The following is a 23,405-nucleotide window of genomic DNA, read 5'->3' as shown; positions in this document are numbered from 1 at the left end:
CATTATGCTGCTTTTCTCAAAAATGAAGGGATCCCATTTTTTCATGAAATACCATATTTTTAAGACTAAGACTAGATTTAGAAAAGGGAAGAAGAAAAAATATTTTTTTTGCCTGCTGAGCCCTCTGCACATCCAGTTTTCACCCTCCCCAGCCCGCAAATGCACTTTGCAGGCAAAAACAGGCCCATTTTTGTGAAAAGGGGATGTGTTGGAGCACTGCAGAATGCTTCTGGGGGCTGGGAGGGTGAAAACAGAATGTGCGGAGGGTTCAAAACGGGACATGCGGAGCACTGCAGAGTGCTTCTGCAGGCTGGGGAGGATGAAAATGTGATGCGCAGAGAGTTTGGGAGAAACAAAACAGGCCTGTATTCGGTCTATAAGACACATCAAAATTTTCACCCACTTTTAGGAGGGGGAGTGTTTTAAGTGCTTGACGATCTGCACTGCCTCTTAAAACTTTTAAAATCTTTGTGTCAGAATTTTCAACCCGTAGTTCTTTGGATATAACATGATGGTTGGTGCACATTTCATGAACAAGGAATAGAAATGTTGTTCTTCTCTTTTCAGCTACAGATAAAGATGACAGTTCCGAAGACATTTCCGTGCCAAGTAGTCCTCACACCGAAGCTATTCAGCACAGTTCCGTCAGCACTTCTAATGGAGTAAGCTCCACCTCCAAGGCAGAAGCAGTGGCTACGTCAGTCCTCAGCCAGATGCCTGACCAGAGTACAGAGCCAGTGCTGTCACAGATTGTCATGGCTCCTCCGTCCCAATCACAGCCTTCAGGAAGTTGATCAAAAACTTAAACTTTCTTTTTAGATATTCCTTAGCAGCTTCAAAGGGAAACCAAGGAAGTAGCCTTCATCTAGGAAACATCTGTAGCTTAATAATTACTTGTCTGTAAAATACAAACTTGAATTTGGCTTTGGAAGTTGGCAAACAGGAATTGCACAGCTGGTTTTAGTCTTTTTGTAGTCACTTTGGTTCCTAACTAGGATGGCTTGTTATTTTCAGTGCTTGTCATGTAAAAGTGTTGGTACAGTTGAAATGTACTCCTCTTTCATTTGAAGGTTTTCCAAAAATAATAAGACCATTCACTAAATATTCATCCCAAAACTGTGATCATAATCTCATAATATTTTATACCAAAGTTCTGCATAGATTCCTTTGTAAAGTTGACATGATCATAAAGCACTAGGCAAGGGGGAAAAAGACCGGAATGGTAAATTTGCTTTTAGTCTTTTTGCCTTTGTATTATTTTGCACATTATGAGAAGAAAACATTGGGAGAATATGTTTGATTATATTGTGTAGCATTATTTTGGGGGGCTTTTTAACTTTGGATGTTTTTTTAAAGAATTTTGTTTGACAGGGCCAGTACAGTATATGATATACAGTACTTTTATGCACATACATAATCTTGATCAGGGTCATTTTAGCTAGATTTTCTTTTTAATTGATACCAGTATAGCTAACACTTCCATTTTAAAATCAGGACTTTCATTTCTGACATGGAAATAAATTCTGCAGCTGTCCATTTACAAAAATCAAAAAAAGACAATGGGCAGATGTTAACAGGGTTGAAAAATGGAACTGTTTTTCAAAATCAACGTAACTTGATATTTTGTGGTTTCTTGACTCTTCGAGTAAGAAGCTTTTGCGTGTTTTAATATTGTATGGGTGCCAGAAAAGCTTAAATTCCCTCATCAAACAATTCAAGATTTCTTTCTTTTTTGGTTATTGTCTTGTAGTTGCAAGGTAACTTGACTTTATTCTTGTGTAAGCACTGTCATGTTTTAGTAGAGAAATTTTGATACCTGGATGCGGGGAAATTAATGATTTACCATACCTTGGAAACAATTACAGTATGTGTGTGTGTGTGTGTGTGTGTCTGTGTGTGTGCGCGCATATAGATACATGAGTGAAAAAGAGAATGATTCAGTACTTTATGCCGGCAATCTGTGCTTGAATGTTTAAAGATGCCTTCAATGTGATGCTGGCTTGAATAGGTGTTTGCGATTTTGAACTGTAATTTACTGTGTGAAGTTGGATAATTAACATTCCATGATGTAGTTTCTGATGAGATGATGTAGGTACAAGTTCATCTCATTATCCAATCATCTGTAGGATATGGAGTTTTTTTTTATGTGCCATTATCTATTTTAATCTTGAATTTACATTAAAAACAACAGCAGTATACCATTTTATTAAATTGTGAAATTTCAAAATATAGGTCTGTGCATTCACATCAGTAAAACTTTGTAGAACAATGAAGTAAATTACACAATGCAATATCTGGCAGTAAAAAAAAACCCAGGAGAAACCCATTATGTATATAACAAGCATTTATTGCATTTATTGTGGGTTGTGTGACTTGTTTCTTCTATGCTTTGTTTTAACCTGGGGTGCCATCAAGCTATGAATTTACAATTTTAAGTGGTGGCAATGACAGAAAACAACTTTATGGTGTACAACCAAACTTAAACAGAAACTGGATGCAGTCATTAAATTATGTATATATCATTTCAATGCTTTTAAGTCTGAAAATAAGAATTTAAATATTTTGTGTATTAAAACTACAAGGAACAGGTTTTTGCATAGTTTGCAAAGAAGTACTCTTAATTGCCTTTGCTTTATCAGGTTGTTTAAAAAGAATTGTATTACTGAAAGCTTACAGAATTTAAAACCCAGAAGAAAAATGAGAGTCTCCATCAGCAAGTACAAGTCCTGAAAGAAACCTCCACAGAAGATTGCCTTGATCTAATTCTAGCCATGCCGAGGTGGGGATGTGCCCCCAGTTGAAAGCAATGCATTGTTGATAGATGGCATTTATGTCATTGTGAACACCTGATGTACACACCTGCTTTGTGCTCCCTCCAATGTAGGCACAATGTAAAAAGCAAGGGATCTGGGCTCATATCCCTATCTGAATTGGAATGATTCCTCTCTCATTGTGAATTCCATGAACTAGGTAAGAATAATTTGGTTGTGTTTGCTCTGCTAAATATGATGGGCTGTGCTGCGCTCTACTATCTTCGTTTCTGTTCTGAAGCAGCTCACTGAACTAAATGGTGATGCCTCAGTAACAGTGCCTGGAGCAATATAAGCCAATCTTATTTTAAAACCTTATTTAATATAACACGGTGTTTTTAGTAACAAAAGTGTTGCTGTTGTAATCTAAGTACATGTGAGGAGATAATGTAAAATGATTTTAACGGAGGGGTTAGTGAAAATCCTATCTATGTTCAACAAAGCAGTTGTACAACCATAGGTTCCGTTTTAAACTGTACGTCACTACTTCTGTACTTCGCATTTGCGTTCCTTGAATTTGACATTTCACAAACTGTACTGTTTTCTTCACTGTGCAGTTTGCATGAGTAAATCATCAAGAGAATAAAATTTATCTTTAAATTGTATCTTCTGTCTTGCATTTATGAGATTTCCTTATGAAATCCTGATGTTTCTCTACAACAAAGCATAGTGACATAATTTCCTGTATAATTTTGACTGAAGCTCCTGCCGTTAACATACTGAGATATTCAAATTCTGAGTGGGCGTGTCTATGAGATTGTGCTGTTAGGATATTGGCACTGAAAACAGCAGCACTGAAATTGCAACTGCTCCCATGATTCAGAACCTGGAGAAAGGTTTATGGAAGTGACCATACTAATTTTTAAACCATTGCAATTCCATTCAGACTAAAATAATTATAGGGATATAAACTTTTGCATATTAGATGCCCTCTTCCAAATAATGTTGTGCTAAGTAGGAAGAGATATACACAGATACAAAGAGATTAATTTTATATTTGTGATTAGAAATTTAAAATCTTGAAATTCAAAAGAGTACCATAATATCTACCGTTGGTACTCATTTAAGCTCTTGCAAATAATGCATTCTCTTTAAGCACAGAAAGAATTTAAATATTTTTGAGTCCAGTCATGTGACTTGCTTAATCTCTAGATCAATGCGCAACCAAAATTCTGGTTCTACCTGTATTAGCATAAAAATCTTAAATCCTTCTTCTGGATGACTCATTTTTGAACACTAATCAATGTTCCCTCTAAGGCGCGCGGCCGCATGCCCAAAAACTACTCCCTGCGCACCCTTTTCCAAGGCCACGCAACAGAGACGGACATTGGAGTTGTGGGCAGGGAGTGATGAAGGTTTTTTCTTATTTTGAATGTTGGGCACGTGTGTTTGTGCACTCCCCATCCCCCTGCCAGCCCACTGAGGCTCAGCAATGGCCCATCCGCCAGCAGCCATCGCCAGCAGTAGACAAAGGCGGGAGAAGGAAAGGGAGCCGCGACTGCCCCCCCGGTGCCTCCGGCCTCTTCACGCCCCTTGGCCTCACCGCTGCCCTTGCCTGCTCGATCCGCCCCTCTCCGGCTTACTCCTCCGCCTCCCACCTTGGGGTACGGCTCCTCCCGAAGTGATGGCTGCAGCGGCGGTGGCGGCTGCGGCTTCTCATTCACGCTCCCAGCGAGGGGGCTGCGAGAGGGTTTTCTCCTAGCGCTTCGGGAATGCCCCCCCACAGCCCTTTTGCTGGGAGCGCTTTCATCCCGGGCTGTCAGCGAGGGGGCTGCAGGAGAGGTGGAGCAGGCGTTCCCAAAGCGATCAGAGAAAACGCTCTTGAAGCCACTTCGCTGACACACACACAGAGAGCGCGCAACACTGAGATAGAAAGCAAGAGAGAGGGAGAGAATGAGAAAAAGAGAGAAAGGAGGGGAGAGAAAGATAGCAAGAGAGAATAAGAGAGAAAGCGAGAGAGAGAAAGAAAGAAAGTGTCACTAATATATTGTTATTATTTATTAAATTTATATGCTGCCCCTCTCCGAAGACTTGGACTTTATAGGTCATAACCAACACTTTGAATTGAGTGCCGAAACCAATTGGCAGCCAGTGCAGACCACAGAGTGTTGGAGAGATATGGAAATGTCTGGGTAATCTCGTGACTGCTCGCGTGGCTGCATTCTGGCATGAGTGACTGTGAGTAGAAACTCCCTGTCCAAATAGGGCAGCATCTGGTGCATCAGGCGAGCCTGGGCAAGCGCCCCCCTCGCCATAGCCAACAAATAATGTTCAGGATCAGCTGTGGGTTGAGGTGGTCGCCCAAGATGCAGACCCTCTCTGAGGGGGTCAAAAGTCCCCTCCAGGGTAATGGACAGACGGATGGAAGTGTCCTTGGGAGGCAGAACCCACAGCCACTCCGTTTTGTCAGGGTTGAGCTTGAGTCTGTTAGGTACCTATAAGAAATATCGTACTTTTTTACAGTGGAAGTGAAACCAGAACAAATGGGGGGGGGGGGAGTGGAAGTAGTAGATAGAAAATTGATGGCAATGAACAAGGACTTGGAGAATCATTTATCTAGAAATGGAATGAATGGTGTTCTATTTAAAATTTCAGAACGTAATGGAAGAAAAGGAAGAAGATTGGGATACCCTTATGCCAGAGCTGATAGTGGGAGCATTACAAATGATAGGCAAGAAATATTATTGGAGACTGATGAAGTGTATCGAATTAATACAATTTATGCTATACATCATAGACTACTATGAGAAGTGCATATAAGATTTACGAGAAAGAGAATTAGAGATATAATTTATAAGATTACTAGAGATGACCCATTTTAGATATAAAAATGTTTTCCAGTTTGAGTTGAATTTCCATCAATATCAAAGTTTCAATGCATATCAATTTCATAGCAAAGCACATAGCTTTAACTTGATTGTCCATTTGTCCACTGAAAGGATCAGGTAACTGTTCCAGTAAAAAGCGTATAACATCCTTGTAGCAGTTATATACGATATAAAATATTGTACAATAAAATAGATTCATTAATAGGTATCGTATAGCAGAAATCATTTCAGTGGAAGAAAATATTAAATTTCTTCAAACATTCTTAGAAAAAAAATGCTATATAATGTTTTATCATTGGTATGTGATTTTTAAACTCGACAATTGATTTTCAATGACCAGCATGCATCATTCTTTCATATTTGATGGTAAAACTATAATAGAATTCTGGAAAATAATTCATTCTAGTATGAAAAAGTCTTAAAAGCTGCATTTGATTTCAATCTATATTTTTTTATTAAACTTTATGAAACTATGTATCCCCTGAATTAGGTCTGTATATAACTGCTACAAGGAGGAGTCCGAGTTAATAATAATTCGAGACACAATTAATGAACTGGGAGTGCCAGGCGGTGGCAGCAGCCGGCACTAAAGAGATCTTTTTTCCCAGGGACTTATTATTTAAAGACTTGGACATTTATGCTGGACTTTTCCAGAACTCAATTGATTCAGAGTCTGGCACCACCTAGCGGTTGATAACCTAAGAACTGCTAACTAATTGATTTTTAACTGATTTTGTCCCTGTATTTTGTTTTCTTATATATATTTAATAATTTGGCATCTAGTACTAGTTTTAGAGTAATTGATAATTAATTAGTATTAATTTGTATTTTAATGCCATATTTTAATTCTATTTTTAATTAAATTATTGGGGGGGGTTAATTGATGAATATTTGGGGCTGGTGTAATAATATGTTATGATATGCTTGGAATGAATGGTTGGTATGGGAGGGATGGGTGGGGTAGGTTGGATTATGGTATGGATGAGGTGGATGGGAATGGTCTGAATGTTATATTTGGCCCACCTGACATTGGAGAGGCAGGAGGGGAGGGGGCACCTATCTGGGGTGGCTGAGGGTCAGAATATTCCAGTCTTGCTGGGGAGAGGCAGATATGGCGGGAGCCATAGAGCTAGCCGTTCCATGGGAAGGAGGGATCGCTGTTTAATAGCAGTCCCTGCTTCTGGCTCCGTGAGCTCAACCCAGGGTACTGGTGACGAATGTAATTCTGGACCTGGGATCAGGCTGTTGCTACTCAATGCCAGGTCAGTGGTAAATAAATCTCTCCTCATCTGGGAATTGATCATGGATGAGGAGGCCGACCTGGCATGTGTGACTGAAACCTGGCTGGGCCCAGAGGGAGGAGTCCCTCTCTCTGAAATTTGCCCAGCCAGGTTTCAGGTATGGCATCAGCCTCGACCCCAGGGAATGGGGGGGGAGGAGTGGCTTTAATAGCCAGGGAGAGCCTTTGCCTGCGTAGACTCATTGCTCCAGAGATTGTGGGTTGTGAGTCCCTCCTGGTGAAGTTGGACTTAGGGGTTCAGGTGGGCTTGTTACTCACATACCTGCCTCCCAGCTGCGTGTCAACAGCCCTGCCTGTGCTGTTCAAGGAGGTATCCGGGCTAGCGGTGGGGTTCCCCAGACTTATTGTCTTGGGGGACTTTAACCTACCGTCGCTCGGCAAAACCTCTGGGCTAATGCAAGAGTTCATGGCCACCATGACAGCCATGGACCTGACCCAAGTAATACAGGGTCCGACTCACGAGGGGAGGCACGCACCCGACATGGTATTCCTCTCCGAGCAACTGAGCAATGGTCTGAGACTAAGGGGCTTAGAAGTGTTGCCTTTGTCATGGTCAGACCATTTTCTATTGCGGCTTGACTTCCTGGCTCCAATCCTTCCCCACAGGGAGGCGGAACTGACTAGGTGGTTCTGCCCTAGACGCCTGATGGACCCAGATGGCTTTCAGAGGGCGCTTGGGGTTATTCCAGATGCACTCATCCACACTTCGGCAGAATCTCTTGCTGAGGCCTGGAACAAGGCTTGATCGGATTGTGCCGTTGCGACCTCTCCGTGGCACTAGACCCCGTAGAGCTCCGTGGCTCAACGAGGAGCTCTGGGAATTGAAACGCCAGAAGAGACATCTAGAGAAGCGATGGAGGAAAAGAAAGTCCGAATCTGATTGAACACTTGTAAGAGCTCATATTAAGACTTACAAAGTGGCGCTCAAGGCAGCAAGATGCGTGTATCATGCCGCCTTGATTGCATCAGCAGAATCCCGCCCGGCTGCTCTGTTTAGGTTGATCCGCTTCCTCCTTAACCAGGGGGGAGTTGGGGAGCCCTTACAGCAGTGGTCCCCAAACTACGGGCCGGGGGCCGGATGCGGCCCGTTGAGGCAATTTATCCGGCCCGCGGCAGCCCACGAGATTTTTATCAATAGATATAATAAGCTCCCGAATCTCCTGTCAACTCACCGCGGTCTGCTGCTGAGCGAGGAGGTGGTACAGAGGCAAGGGGCGGGGATGATAGGAGGGAGGGAGAGAGAGAAAGAGTGAGAGATACAAAGAGGGAGAGAGAAAGAGAATGAGTGAGAGAAAGAAAGAGAGAGAAAGAGGGAGAGATAGAGAGGAAGAGAGAAAGGGGGATAGATGGAAAGAGAGAGAGAAAAGAGAAAAAAGAAAATGAGGGAGAAGAAAATGAAACATGAGAGAGAAGGAAGAAAAGAGAGGGAAGAGAGAAATGGAGAGGAAGGAGGGAGGAAAGGAAGGAAGGAGAAATGGAGGGAGTTTGTTGATTTAAGTTTAAATTACTTTATTACATAATTATTTAATTACTTCTTTATTTTAAATATTGTATTTGTTCCCATTTTGTTTTTTACTTTAAATAAGATTTGTGCAGTGTGCATAGGGATTTGTTCATAGGTTTTTTTTGTAGTCCGGCCCTCCAACAGTCTGAGGGACAGTGAACTGGCCCCCTGTGTAAAAAGTTTGGGGACCCCTGCCTTACAGAGTAGTGCCAAGGATTTTAACACGTTTTTCGCAGATAAAATCGCTCGGATCTGGGCAGACCTTGACTCCAATTGGATAACAGAGTCGACTGACAATGAGTCAGTTGAGGTGACTGAGGCCCATACTTGTCCATCTGTCTGGGAAGAGTTTGATCTGGTGACACCTGATGAAGTGGACAAGGCCATTGGAGCTGTGAGTTCCGCCACCTGTTTACTGGATCCGTGTCCCTCCTGGCTGGTCTCGGCCAGCAGGGAGGTGACACAGACCTGGGTCCAGGAGATTGACAATGCTTCTTTGGGGAGGAGGTCCTTTCCGGATCCCTACAAGGAGGCACTTGTGCGCCCCCTCCTAAAGAAGCCTTCCCTGGACCCAGCCATTCTTAACAACTATCGGCCAGTCTCCAACCTTCCCTTTATGGGGAAAGTTGTTGAGAAGGTGGTGGCGCTCCAGCTCCAACGGTCCTTGGAAGAAGCTGATTATCTAGGCCCTCAACAGTCAGGATTCAGGCCCGGCTACAGCACGGAAACTGCTTTGGCCGCATTGATGGATGATCTCTGGTGGGCCTGGGACAGGGGTTTATCCTCTGGCCTGGTGCTTCTCGACCTCTCAGCGGCTTTCGATACCATTGACCATGGTATCCTTCTGCGCCGGCTGGAGGGGTTGGGAATGGGAGGCACTGTTCTCCAGTGGTTCTCCTATTACCTTTCCAGTCGGTCGCAGTCGGTGTTAGTGGGGGGTCAGAGGTCGATCTCTAGGCTTCTTCCTTGTGGGGTGCCTCAGGGGTCCGTCCTCTCCCCCCTGCTATTTAATATCTACATGAAACCGCTGGGCAAGATCATCCAAGGGCATGGGGTGAGGTATCATCAATACGCGGATGATACTCAGTTGTACATCTCTACCCCATGTCCAGTCAACGAAGCAGTGGATGTGATGTGCCGGTGCCTGGAGGCTGTTGGGGTCTGGATGGGTGTCAACAGACTCAAACTCAACCCTGATAAGATGGAGTGGCTGTGGGTTTTGCCTCCCAGGGACAATTCCATCCACCCGTCCATCACCCTGGGGGGTTCATTGACCCCCTCAGAGAGGGTCCCTCAACTTGGGCGTCCTCCTCGATCCACAGCTCACATTAGAGAAACATCTTTCAGCTGTGGCGAGGGGGGCTTTTGTCCAGGTTCGCCTGGTGCACCAGTTGCGGCCCTATTTGGACTGGGAGTCACTGCTCACAGTCACTCATGCCCTCATCACCTCGAGGCTCAACTACTGTAATGCTCTACATGGGGCTACCTTTGAAAAGTATTCGGAAACTTCAGATCGTGCAGAATGCAGCAGCAAAAGCAATCATGGGCTTCCCTAAGTATGCCCATGTTACACCAACACTCCGCAGTCTGCATTGGTTGCCGATCAGTTTCCTGTCACAATTCAAAGTGTTGGTTATGACCTATAAAGCCCTTCATGGCATCGGACCAGAATATCTCCGAGACCGCCTGCTGCCACACGAATCCCAGCAACCAGTTAGGTCCCACAGAGTTGGCCTTCTCCGGGTCCCATCGACTAAACAATGTCGTCTGGTGGGACCCAGGGGAAGAGCCTTCTCTGTGGCGGCCCTGACCCTCTGGAACCAACTCCCCCCAGAGATCAGAATTGCCCCCACCCTCCTCGCCTTTCGTAAGCTCCTTAAAACCCACCTCTGTCGTCAGGCATTGAATTGTTGCCAAATAACTCTTCTTCAACTAAAGAAACAGATATCTTTCCATTTCTTTCCCTTTATTGTTAATCATCTGGCATGCAACATTTTTAAACATCTTAATTTTAGAGTGACAACCAAAATGCCTGAAAAACGAATGAACAAAGTATTCATTGTATCAGACTTCCTATTTAAGAAACATTACATAAACTACACATAAAAGGTGCTTTCGGTTTTTTTAAAAAATATGGTCTTCAAGTATGCCTTTGTAATATTGGAAAATTTAGCTAAATGAGAGGAACAACAGAGATTCCCATTATAGATAAGCAATCTTGTGTGTTAATATGAGAAAATTGTTACATTTCTCATTTAACAATAGATGTGATGGTAGTCTCTTGAGAAAATGTTAGTTAAATGACTCTGAAAACTTAAATATTTTGTATGGTTTGTTAGTCTTCAATTTTCCCCTGAGAAAGTCAGATGATTGCTTTGGTTTCTACTCAATAATACGAATTGTGATTGCAGTATGTTTAAAATAAGAACAAATTGTATTATTTAATTCTAGTTAAATCAGTGAAATGTAATGTTGCTTTTCTACATTGCTAATGTGAATTTGTGGTTTTACACAAAATTGGTTGGGGGGAAAAAAATCAAAGATGATGAAATACAAGATCTGAAAGAAGCCAAAGAATATAAAGTCTTGCAAATTTTGTAAGCACTAATAACCAGCTTTAAAAATAATGTTTCTAATAATAATAAACGCTTAAGCGGCCTCAGAAGAAACATTTAATGATTAAGTATTAAAGTCGGCCAGAGACCTTTTTTAGTAAAATGACAGCATAAATTTGATAAATAAAAATAAATTTTATATAACATTCTTTTTAACTCTAGTTTCTCATTTATATGAAAGTATTAACTTCAGTCAATAAAATGAATTAAAATTTTAAAAATTGATATTTGTACCACTTGAGAAAAAAGGATTATTTTATGATATATAGCTGGATTTTAGCAATAATTATTTCTAGTCAAAGTACTTTATCATTCAGAGTGGCTCAACTATCCTGAGGTTCAGTCTTCTTCTTTTTTCTTTTGTCATTATAAATAGATAAGCACTATATGTATTTGCGGAAGGGGAGGTCAGGCTGCAGGTCTGGAGTCACCCCTCCTGCCCCCCAAGCCGAGTCGGCGGCTTGAGCCTCAGAGCCCTCCCCACCGCCACCTCCTGCCCACCACCCGCTTGAAGCTGCCCGCCAGGATCCTTAATAGCCGGCCGGCAGAATCTACCTCCCCACCCCTCTGGCCCGGCGTGAGGCAAAGCACTGGGGGGGAGGAGTCAGGCTCCAATCCCCAGAAGCTCAGTGGAGAGAAAGTCCTGTCTTTGCAGCCGGCAGGAGAGCCGTGGTGGAACAAGCGAGAGGCTCCTAAGCACGCTCCATGTCAGGCGCGGCTCTTACCCCCCCCCCCCAATGCCCCACTTCCTTTTCCTTGCACCCCACCCCCCCGGTCTGTGGGAAATCCACACCTCACCTCCCTTTTTGTGCTCCAAAGGTCCGGATTCCCTCCTCCATTTTAAAGCCCTTCAGGGGCGGAGCCCTCCCTGTCTCTCCCTCCCGCCCACTGCCCTCTTGAAGCTGCCGGCCGGGATCCTGAATAGCCGGCATGTGCAGAGCGCCTCACACACACACTGCTGCTGCAATAGTATCACAGTGTTCGATCGAATGCCGAACCTGAACACGGACTTCTGAAAAAGTCCAGGATCGGGTTTGGTATACCGAACCCGGCCAAATTCGACACGGACCCGAACTATGGAAGTTCGGTTTGCCCAGCACTAGTTCCCAACCTTTTTTTGGCCATGCCCCACCTAAGCATCTCTAAAATCCAGATGCCTCCCCCCCCCCACCATGACATATAATTCTTATTATTCAAAAAGTTAACTACTGACGCAGAGGAAACCTAAAAGGCTATTAACTAGGTTTAAACAAGGTTCCAATTGCCTCCATTAAAAATGAAATTGCCCCCCTGTGGGGTGTGGGTCCCACGTTGGGAACCTGGCAAGTGTAGGCTACTGCCTGGACCAGGGGGAACGTAGTGGGGTAGCGAAAATGGAGCTCCACCCCAGAGCATCCAATTTGCACTGAAAGATGTTGAATGAAAATGCAGGGCATCCTGCATAAGCCACGCCCACAGTGTGGTAGTAAAAGTTTTGGTAGCCCTTCACTGGAACCAGGGCTTTAGAATATCAGGAGATGCTACCAACTGCTTTCTGTATCTGTCCTATGAATCCTATGTTTGCTACCCAGAGTCACAGGGAGAGATGGGTATCTTGTAAATCATAAAATAAATTAAAACTGTACAGACAGCACCTTTTACCAGACTAATTCCGGAGCCCAGATAGGGTTCAGTAGATGGGGCAGTGTGCTTTTCTGCCAGGTCCAAAATGAAAGGAATGTGTGTTGATAAGTTCTAAATTTGAGCTAATGACTAAACTACATGACACATTCCATAAATCTCCCCAAGCTCCTTGGTGTGACATACCGTAAAGGTAAACCTCTTGAGATCTTTCACAATATCAACAATATTGTGTTAACACTGATGATATATAGGAGAACCATTTCACTGCGAGTCTAGTTTTAAACTGATACTAATATTGCTACAAATTACAGCAGCATAAATATAATATCACTGCTTAAATAAGAAGGGGAATTACCTGGGAAGGGAGTAATAGGAGAGGCTTAAACTCATTGTGTTAATGGATAATATTAAGCATATAAGACACTATACGTTTTTATGATTATTGTCTTGGTGCTCTACACGAATGATGGTAAACCTATGACACACGTGTCATTTTTGGTGACACACCTAGAAGCCACATAATATTTGCAACATATTCTGCCCTTTAAATTGGCATAGTATGTATTAGATTGCTGGGATGACCCTGTAAAAAGTAAGATTTCTGCCCCAATAAGTTAAAAACTAAGAATTTAAATCTTAAAGTCAAGTTCATGTCCTGATGACTTCAGGGTCGCATTCATGTAGGTTTCTTCACAACAATATAGAAATGCTAGTGTCTTCTTCTAAAACTTTTTTGGAAGTTTGGTGACACACCTAGAAGCCACACAGTCCCTGGAGGTCCTCTGGAAATTGCATGAGTGTTTCCTGGAGCTTTTGGAAATCAAGCAAGAATGTCCTTGCATGCTTTCAGAATTTCCAGAGACTGGAAATTCCACACCACTTTCCTATGCAGCCTCCAAAAAAGCAACAGAACCTCCAGAGGCCACCAAAAAAAGTGGTGTGCTCTCACGTAGCCTCTGTCCCCTCTGCAAGGCAAACAAGAGGGTCCACTCTTGTGTGCTTTATGGAGCCTCCAAATCATGGAGCAACAGGCAATAGCTCGCTTGCCAGGAGAGATGGCTTTGCATGCCACTTCCAGCACATGTGGCATAGGTTCCTCATCACGGATCTATAATGACTCTTTATCATAAATTGCTTCTCTTTCGTCTGCCCCATCTACTGAACCCTATCTGGGGCTCAGGAATTAGACTGGTAAAAGGTGCTGTCTGTACAGTTTTAATTTATTTTATGATTTACAAGATACCCATCTGTCCCTGTGACTCTGGGTAGCAAACATAGGATTCACAGGACAGATATGATATCTGCATCTCTTGATATTCTAAAGCCCTGGTTCCAGTGAAGGGCTACCAAAAATTTTACTACCACACTGTGGGCGTGGCTTATGCAGGACACCCTGCATTTTCATTCAACATCTTTCAGTGCAAATTGAGTGCTCTGAGGTGGAGCTCCGTTTTCACTACCCCACTGCGTTCCCCCTGGTCCTGGCAGTAGCTTACCCCAGCCAGGTTCCCAATGTGGTGCCCACACCCCACAGGGGGGCAATTCTAATAAATAAATAGGCCAGGAGGTCGGATTAGGCATTTTCTGAATTTTTGACGCATAGGGAGTCCAATAGGGAGTCCAATAAATAAATAGGCTAGGAGGTCGGAGGGAGGGAGTCCATAGGGAGTCCATAGGGAGTCCAATAAATAAATAGGCCAGGAGGTCGGATTAGGCATTTTCTGAATTTTTGACGCATAGGGAGTCCAAAAGGTTCACCATCGCTGTTCTACACACTGGTAAACTTTTGAATGGTGTCAGGCAGGAGTTTTCCCTTCTACCTGTCACTTTCTTAGCTACTGATAGGGTGTCATATAAAATGGTAAGAAATAGTCCCGGTGTCTATTAAAGATCATACATTTTTCCCCTCCCAGAAAGGTTACAAACCATAAAGTGGTCTTCCAAGATATTTGACATTGTATTTGATGCTGTATAATCTATCCTCTGAGAGCGTACCTTTTGAAGAAAATCCAGTGAGATTGTGTGTGAGAGCTTGTGAATTTGCTAGTTAAAACCTTCCCTAAATAGCTCTCGTTAGAGCGAGAGATCAATACTGCCAGCCAGACTCACAGCCAAGGTATTTGAACAGAAGCCAGTTTAATAGGAGCAAAACGGGACTAAATTTATTTTCAATTTTTAAATATTTTGTGTCAGCAGAGTTCCTAAAAGTTCTTTCGGCTTGTCTGCAAGAATTTTACCGCAAATTGAAGCCTAATTTTATCCCACAAAATACAGGCTGTCTGGGCTTTTTTATTTATCTAAGTAATTTCTTTAAAGATTATAGCCTAAGCCTTTATGATTAGACCATTTCATCAACTGTCATCCTAAATTAGTTAGTATGGATTTAGAAAAGAAGGAAAGCGTGCAGTTGGGAAACTTGGCAAATGAATAATCACAGGTTGGATTTCTTATTATGCCACACACATTATCCTGCAAAAAAACTTGCTTTGCTGTGGGCTCAGATATGGAGGACTTCCAGTAAGAAAAAGATGGTCTTGGAGAAACCAACCCTCATCACAGTCCCCTTTAAAGCTGGTAAGCAATGAAAGCAGCTATTATTCCCAGTATTTTTAATAAAACAGGACATTCTTTATTTATTTTATTTATTTATTTTGTCCAATGCACAATGAGGGTTTTAGTGGGTATATATCTATATACAAGTAGTAAAATAAATGATGAAGGTTATAGAGGAGATACTCGTAGTGAAATATATCTAAGAAATAATAGAAAAGAAGATATAGTAATAGAACATATCAATGAAAGAATAGAAGAAGAGATAGAGGAATAGAAGAAAGGTATAGGAGATATAGGAGAGCAATAGGACAGGGGACGGAAGGCACTCTAGTGCACTTGTACTCGCCCCTTACTGACCTCTTAGGAATCTGGATAGGTCAACCGTAGATAATCTAAGGGTAAAGTGTTTTCATCCAGGTTCAACTTCAAACATAGGAAACAAAACAGCTGTATGCTCTAATTCCTGACATCAGGAGCCTGGCAAAATTTATCTACCCATGGATCTATAGAACTTCAGATGAATGTTTCAAAAGACCAGGAGGAATTTAAAAGTTAAAATTCTCTTAAAGTAGGTTTTCTTAGTTTAGGATTTTTATGTTTCATGAGGCAGTAAAAAACTGCACTGAATTAAACCAGCTGCAGGGATTTAGGATGTCCTTTGAGACCGTAACGTGGTTTAATGTGACCCTGAGAAAGGGAGAGCAAGCCAGATAAGAAAACCACAGAAATGTCAGGGTGCTAAGGGATTGTTTTATAATACAATAGTAAAGGAACGTAGATCAGGTGAAAGTAAGACTATGGATGTCAGCCTCAAAGTCTGAATTCAGACAGTTTCTTATTATTGATATAGAAGAGGATGGGTTCTGTCTATGCAAACGAATTATTCATGATTATTGATGCAACTTTTAAAAATCTTCTATATAATCCTTTGCCTATCTACTCTTGGGGTCTCAATCAGTTTGACTGAGAACCCAGTGAATACACTTTTAGAAAATTTAATTGTTTTCAATCTCCATGCTTTGGTTCATATTATAATAGATTTGGGGGAGGGATTTCCAAGCAATCTCACATTATAGAATTCACCAAGGTCTCCTGAGTTTACTTCATCCATCCTTGAGATTAAACATGGTGACCAAGTATTTACCTCATCCTTAAACCTTATCATCTGAGCATACATACAGGCAACCAGATAGCCCCACAAGAGAAAAGATTGTTGGGTTTTAGGTCCATACTGTTCATCATTCCCAGTTGCAGGAAGCAACTAAACCCTCTACTTGTTTTGTGACGTCAACCCATTCCTTAAATTGGAAGAGAAATGGTCACTAAGCAAGAGAGACAGACAGACACTGTGAAAATCACTATTTGCTTGCCTACTCATTTAGTAAAGCCCTCTCAGCTTTATTCTCACTCTGGCATGTTATCAGGTGCACAAAATTTTACCATTATTGTATCTATTGCATGGGAAATTGTTGGGTTTTTTAAAATTATCATGATATTCCCAGTCACCAAACATAGTAACCACTAAACTAGGGAATGGCTATATGCAACACTGAACATGTAATATTCTTATAGTAACAGCCAAAATCTCTGCCAAGCAAGTTTAGAAATAAGTAAGCTATCAGTCCGTTCCGCACCACCCAAAATGAAACTATCATTTGGATCTAAATTTGGGTCTAAAATCAAATTGTTTAAAGGTCAATTTGTGCCATTGCGGCCTTAAATCAATGATCAATTATTTAAAATGGTATAACTACAAGCCAGATATTCTATTCAGCTCTATCTGAAAAGGAAAAAAAACCATCTATAGACTTCAAAAAGCCTTTCAATCTTTTCACCTGGGTCATTTTAAATGTTTGCAATATGGACTTGGGTCATTTAAAATGTCTGCAAATCAGGACCATAGGGAATTGTGGCCCATCCAGCTAAAAACACAGTCACATCTGTCATCTTCTACATTAATAACTATTTTGGAGACATATATATGTAAGCCTGCTCTGTACCCTATTTATTAAACCCTACAAAATTAATTGTTATACTGTAGTTTGACAACAGCTTCCTTCAGCTGGAGGTGTAGCAGAAAAAAAAATCTTAGAAAGGATAACATGCTGCAGTTTAAGTCGTTGTCCATCCCCCTCTCCCCCACCCACCCACCAGGGTCACCCATGTCCCACTGTGAAATGCCCTAGTTCCATTATAGGAAAATGGTGACACAGAAGTTTTTTTTGTTTTTGTATTTTGATTTGTTTTGTTTTAGCAATAGAAGAAGGCCATCCAGCCCACATAGGAATTTTGAAGAAGGCCTTATCTCTGGAATGAGTGGAAGGAAGGGATCCCATTATGTTATGCCGTGATAAATCCAAAGTACTATTTTTCTTAAAGAGTTTTCTTCCTTTGAAAACTGGACATTCCCCACTTCACCATGTTCTGGAATGAAGCACCATCTAGTGGCAAGTAAAAATATTCCACAGAAATAAATCTTTGAAATTTTTAGGCGTTTTTTCATTATTAGGAATTTCGTAAATTCCTCAGAAAGACAGTAAGACATTTTAGCTTTGCTTGTGAACAATCTGGTTAACAAGGTGATTCCATTCCAAGGGCCCTGAACAATCTTAAATGTATTCCCCAGAACTAGCAACATCATCATGGACCAGGTCTGAGTAAATTTCATCTTGCTGTTGTATAAACTCATAAGATTTAAGGTGGTAATTTAATCTGCCTCTGCATAGTTTTGTGAAGTCTCCAAATGCCTCTGTATAAAAGATATTGATAACACCAAACCAATGTATCATTGTATATTGGCTATTAACGGTTGTTGCCATTATGGCCAAGTTGCCATTGGAAGAAAAGTGGATTTTGCTTCCTCGTTAGTGTGCAGGTGAAATATTGTATTTGTAATATTTCGCTGAATAGAATTTTTTCTTCTTCAAAGCAATACATGTTGTCACTTCTGAGAAGCCATTTCAAGTTTTCCTCTTGACTTAGACTTGGGAATAGAGATGGCACAATATGCAATTTATTTATTAACTACATTTCTAACCCACCATAGTCCAAAGTGAGAACAAGACATTCTTTGTTTGTACAATCCCTCTTACGAACCAATTGTATCAAATTGTAATTAGGATTTCAGGGTGGCTTGCATAGCACACCCTACACTTTTCTCCAGCAGTGGTTCCCAAACTTGGCAACTTTAAGACTTGTGGACTTCAACTCCCAGAATTCCATCTGGAACCAGCTCCCCCCTGAGATTAGAACTGCCCACACACACCCCTTGCCTTTCGTAAACTCCTTAAAACCCACCTCTGTCGTCAGGCATGGGGGAACTGAGATAACTTCCCCAGGCCTATATTGTTTATGTGTGGTATGTTGTGTGCATGTTTTTTAAAATTATGAGTTTTTAGTTTTAATTATTAGATTTGTATTCTATATTGTTTTTTCTATTACTGTTGTGAGCCGCCCCGAGTCTACGGAGAGGGGCGGCATACAAATTAATTAAATAAATAAACAAACAAACAAACAAAGTTGCCAAATTTGGGAAACACTGCTCTACAGTAATAACTCTATGAGATTCAATGGTTAATAATTTAGGCACAAAATCACCAAGTGAGTTTCATTCTGGATGTCACCAGTTCTTTTTAGTATATCCAAGTCAATGGGCTCCAAATCCTATGAGAGCTAACACTACCACATACAGTAGGTCCTACCCAAGCATTCAGAGGGTAGTACTCACTGCTTCCTCTTCCTCCTTCTCCTCCTGCTCCCCCAACTACTAATTCTTGTGGGCCCTATTGCTGGAGAACAGTATTAGGTTGCTTTACTTACACCGACAAACATACATCTTCTTCACTAACACTCTCAGCTGTCTCTCTGCTCAGCTTGTATAGCCAGTAGTGGCTAAGGAGAGGTCCTAAAGGAACAGGACAAAAACAGCATAGGTGCTGGCCGTTTTGTAGGCAGCCTGTCCTCTCACACTGGAGAATGGACTTAGATGAAGCTTTTGTGGTTCTGCACCAATATCCACACCATTTGTAATAACATGTTGGAATTGGCTATGTCCAGCAGTGTCCAAACAATTTTAGGGAGTTTAGAACTGGCTGCCTTATATTTCTTACAGTTGCTTAATTTTGTCATTGATTTCCTCTCTACTGGTCAACAGATTTCAGAAAGATATCTTTCAAACTAATTGAAATAACAATGTAAAAAAGGGAGTCTCTGTAGATTTTACTCTGCTAATCATTGCCAACTATAGAGGGTGGTGTTCCTCTCCATTGCACAACCACTGAGCCAATGCTGTCTGAAGACATTTCTGTGGTCATGTGGCCAAGATGATGTTACCTTCCCACCAAAGTGATATCATTTCATTTAATTTCATTTTATTGAATTTGTATGCCGCCCCTCTCCGTAGACTCGGGGGGGGGGGGCTAACAACAGTGGTAAAAACAACATGCGACAATATCTATTTATCTACTCGCATTTGCATTTTTTTCGAACTGCTAGGTTGGCAGGAGTACTAATATATTACTGATAATATTCAGGACTAAATACCGGCTTAGTTCAGACCCTGTTGGTAGATTCATTTTTCCTATTTAGTCATCCAGATGTTCAATGAGAAACGGATGCAATATCTCTCCTGCCAAAAAGCAGTATTACAGTGTTGTGCCAATCATTGAATACAAGCATTGGTGGACTACTGTATGATACTATGCTGCTCAATGAACAGGCTAGATAACTCACCATCCTATTGCTTTTTAAATTACCAATGGACAAGTTACTGCTGAAAGAAAGAAATACAGAGTACAAAAAGGTGGAATATGGATATCAACAGAAGAGAGTGGAGAGTGTCTCATTAGGCAGTAACCTTTGGCAAGAGAGTTCATTAGAATATCTACCAATGTGTTAAGACTGTGCAGGTTTTTACAGGAATATTTACCGGGGGCTTTTTTTAATTGCAACATGGTCTTCAGGAATAATGAAGAGGAATCAAGTCATACTGGTGTTTCTCCCGGTTTAATGCATCTTTCAAAAGTAGCTTCGAAGGCTACCTCAAGCATCCCCAATCCCCCAAAATTTAGATTGTCTACCAAATCTTATGTATTCACAATCATGCTTATACTTTGTCTGTAATCATATCTATCTATCTATCTATCTATCTATCTATCTATCTATCTATCTATCTATCTATCCATCCATCCATCCATCCATATATATACATACAGAACATAGTTTGTTGCCTTTGAATAAATTAACTGCCTTGAAATGGCCCTGGGTTGGGCCTAGAGGCAAAAAGGAGCTGTGATGTTCCTTCAATATACCAGGGTGATCCAACAGAATGTGTGTATGTGTGTGTGTGTGCGTGTGTTCGTAGATTTTCACAGGTACAGGTATGAAGGTCTTGGCCTATTCGGATTTCACCAGAAATCTCTGAATCCTACATGGGAAGAAACCCGAATATGCCAAGACCTTCATATATATATATCACATATCACACTGGTAGCTGAAAGCCCCAACAGTGTCTTTGTAATATGTATCTGGTGGGACTAAGTGACTAACACAATACTACATAAGGACATTGCAGAAAGCCTTGGAAAATGCAGGTTACTTCTATGCACATAGATCTGGTTTTCTTTAGTTTAAAATATTATGAAATCCCTTCTCGTATGAATGTATTAACATAACATTCACTGAAAGCCGAGCATGCTTATTATGATTTATTGGACAGTTGGAGCCCAGTTTAAAAGGAAAAGTAAATAAGAGCAAAACCCTTTTTCTAGGACATTTATTGGCTAGCCCTCCCTCCTGTCCACCCATCCCACTCCACAATTGATTTGTCATTCTTTTTCTTTTCTATGCTCTTAGCAGATCATCTTCAAGATATTTGCAATATAACCTTATGCCTTTCCAAAATTGGAATGTGAACCAACAAGATCAGCCTGTTTGTTCAGACGTATCAGGGATTGAAAACATCTCTCTCTCTCCCTCTATCTCCCTCCCTCCCTCCCTCTCCCTCTCTCTCCTTTTCTCTCCCCTTCCCCCTTCCCCCTCTTTCTGTCTCCCCATTTCTGCAGAGTACAATTCCTTGACCTGATACTAAGAGTCATTGATTTTCCCTGTGACCACTCACTTCCCCTGCTTTTCCCCTGCTTTTCACAGTGACATCCCCCTTCTCTAACTTGACAAAGCTTAGTGCATTCATATCTCATTGACATTAATATTTTCTCCCCTCCTTCTGTGTGCATGCTCTAAAAAAAGGATATCTGTTATTTTATTTTAAAAAATTATTGCATCCCAGAACTTTTAATAATTTGTCTTAACTTAGTTAGAGGCATCTTGTATGCCAGCTAACACTCTTCCATGTAAAAAAAAAGGGGGGGGGTAGCATAATCTGTCATCCTATTCCAGGAGTGCCCCATATTCCAGTGGGCCCACAGAACCTGTCTTGGTACTTTGCAATGCAAACATCCCAAGGTAAAACATCCATAGTACAATAAATTACAGATACGATAAAACAGTAAGAAAAACTCCTGTTTAAAACTAAAAAGGGGATATCACTTCACCTTACACAACCTGTTTAAAATAGCTTAGTTTTTAAAAAAAGAAAAGCCAGCAACTTGTTGAAATTGAACAGAAGACAGAATCTGAAATTGTATGTACAAATGATGAACATATAATTTCTAATGTATGTGCAAACTTTTATTAAAATTTGAAACAGTAAAAAACCAAATTAAAAACTATAATAAAATGGTCTAAGAACTTTTGATACAATATGGTGATGGCACATTAGGAAAATAACAGTGGTTAAAAGGACTGAAATTTATGTTATATTATATCCTAAAAGAACATTTTTATAAAATGATGTACCTTTAAATTTATGTTTGAAATGTAGATATCATGAAGGGTCATTTCATCATGCCTAGCAGACATAAAAAACCCACAAATGTCTGAATTCAAATACATAAAATAATAGGGGGGGGGAATTAAAGATCAACCTTCAATTGACTCTAGAATTTTGCTTGCTGGGATTAACGAGCACAATCTAGAAAAGAGGCATGGAATATATATATTTTATATATGATTACATTACTTCTGCAAGACTATTATATATGCAAAAATTGAAAGTCTCTGAAATACCCATAGAAGAGAAATGGTTAGTGAAAATGTCAGAACTACGGTACCATAAAAAGAGATGGCAAAATTACCGTATCATGATGCTCCTGTTTGTCTGACTATCTAGCTTGCTGTATCTATATAGTTGAAAAATATATTTATATAAAACTACAAGTTCATGTCAGCATCTCTGACTACATATGAATAGCTACTGTGCAATTCCCTAACAACCTTTCTGGTATTCTTCAGTGGCAGTGCCACGTAAGATATATTGCAGTAGCCCAGATAAATGGTGATGAGGATATTTTACAATCCAACCAAAATTCAAAGGAAAAATAACGGGGACTTAACCATCTCTTTCTTCTTTTGGTTTATTCCACATTTTTTAATTAGCAAGAACAAAAGTTCCAGGTGCTGCACCCTTTCTTTCTTACTTTAAGATGTCTTTAAGAGGCTTCATGTCAATATTATTCCTCTTTGTTGTTTTGCACTTTCAATTTCATTGTCCAATATTAGATAAGTACTTAATAATTAATTTAGTTTTAATAAGGTAGAGGCATCTTCCAGTTCAAATGTCAATATTTTTTCTTTAAAACAAAGAAGCTTTGGAAAACTGCATCTTCTTTAAAAATTGCCAACAAAACTTTTATTATTATTATTCTCCTAGTTCCCAAACGTTTTCTTCAGGTTTTTAGTATGCTTGTCCCGCTGTTAACAATTAGCTTCCATATTTCCACCCCTCATATTTTTGGGGGTCATTTTTTTTTAAGGCAACAACCCCAGATTGCAAACTACTCACTTTTCCCTCCTGTTCAATCTTGCTGTTTCTGGTCTTCCTTCGGCTTTGTTTGCTGCCTCTACTCCACGTCATTGGCTAGAAACCTTCCAGTTCAGGGAGGGGCGATGTGGCTCCCCTCTACCTTTCTGTCATCCCTCTTCATTTGCCTCCTCTTCAGGGTAACTTAGGTCCCAATCCGGGACTCTCCTGCTTGGAAGTATTCAGAACTGTCCATGGAGCTTGCAGTCCGGCTTCTGATGTCACTGAAGGAGAAACCGGAAGTGCCTATAGTC

General features: G+C 41.0%; 1 protein-coding gene across 2 annotated transcripts in view; it reads left to right on the top strand.

Annotated features, from left to right (window-relative positions):
* ATF2 (activating transcription factor 2) overlaps window positions 1-3,415 on the top strand; it is a 52,783-nt gene extending 49,368 nt beyond the window's left edge. For both annotated transcript variants that reach the window (XM_070731784.1, XM_070731785.1), the window contains one exon: window positions 568-3,415. In XM_070731784.1, the coding sequence (XP_070587885.1) occupies window positions 568-794 (227 nt within the window). In that variant the 3' untranslated portion in view covers window positions 795-3,415. The remainder of the gene's footprint in view (window positions 1-567) is intronic.
* Window positions 3,416-23,405: the final 19,990 nt, after the last annotated feature.

This window comes from Erythrolamprus reginae, chromosome 1 (genome assembly GCF_031021105.1).
Source record: "Erythrolamprus reginae isolate rEryReg1 chromosome 1, rEryReg1.hap1, whole genome shotgun sequence".
NCBI lineage: Eukaryota > Metazoa > Chordata > Lepidosauria > Squamata > Dipsadidae > Erythrolamprus > Erythrolamprus reginae.
This window is presented reverse-complemented; position numbering and strand designations above follow the sequence as displayed.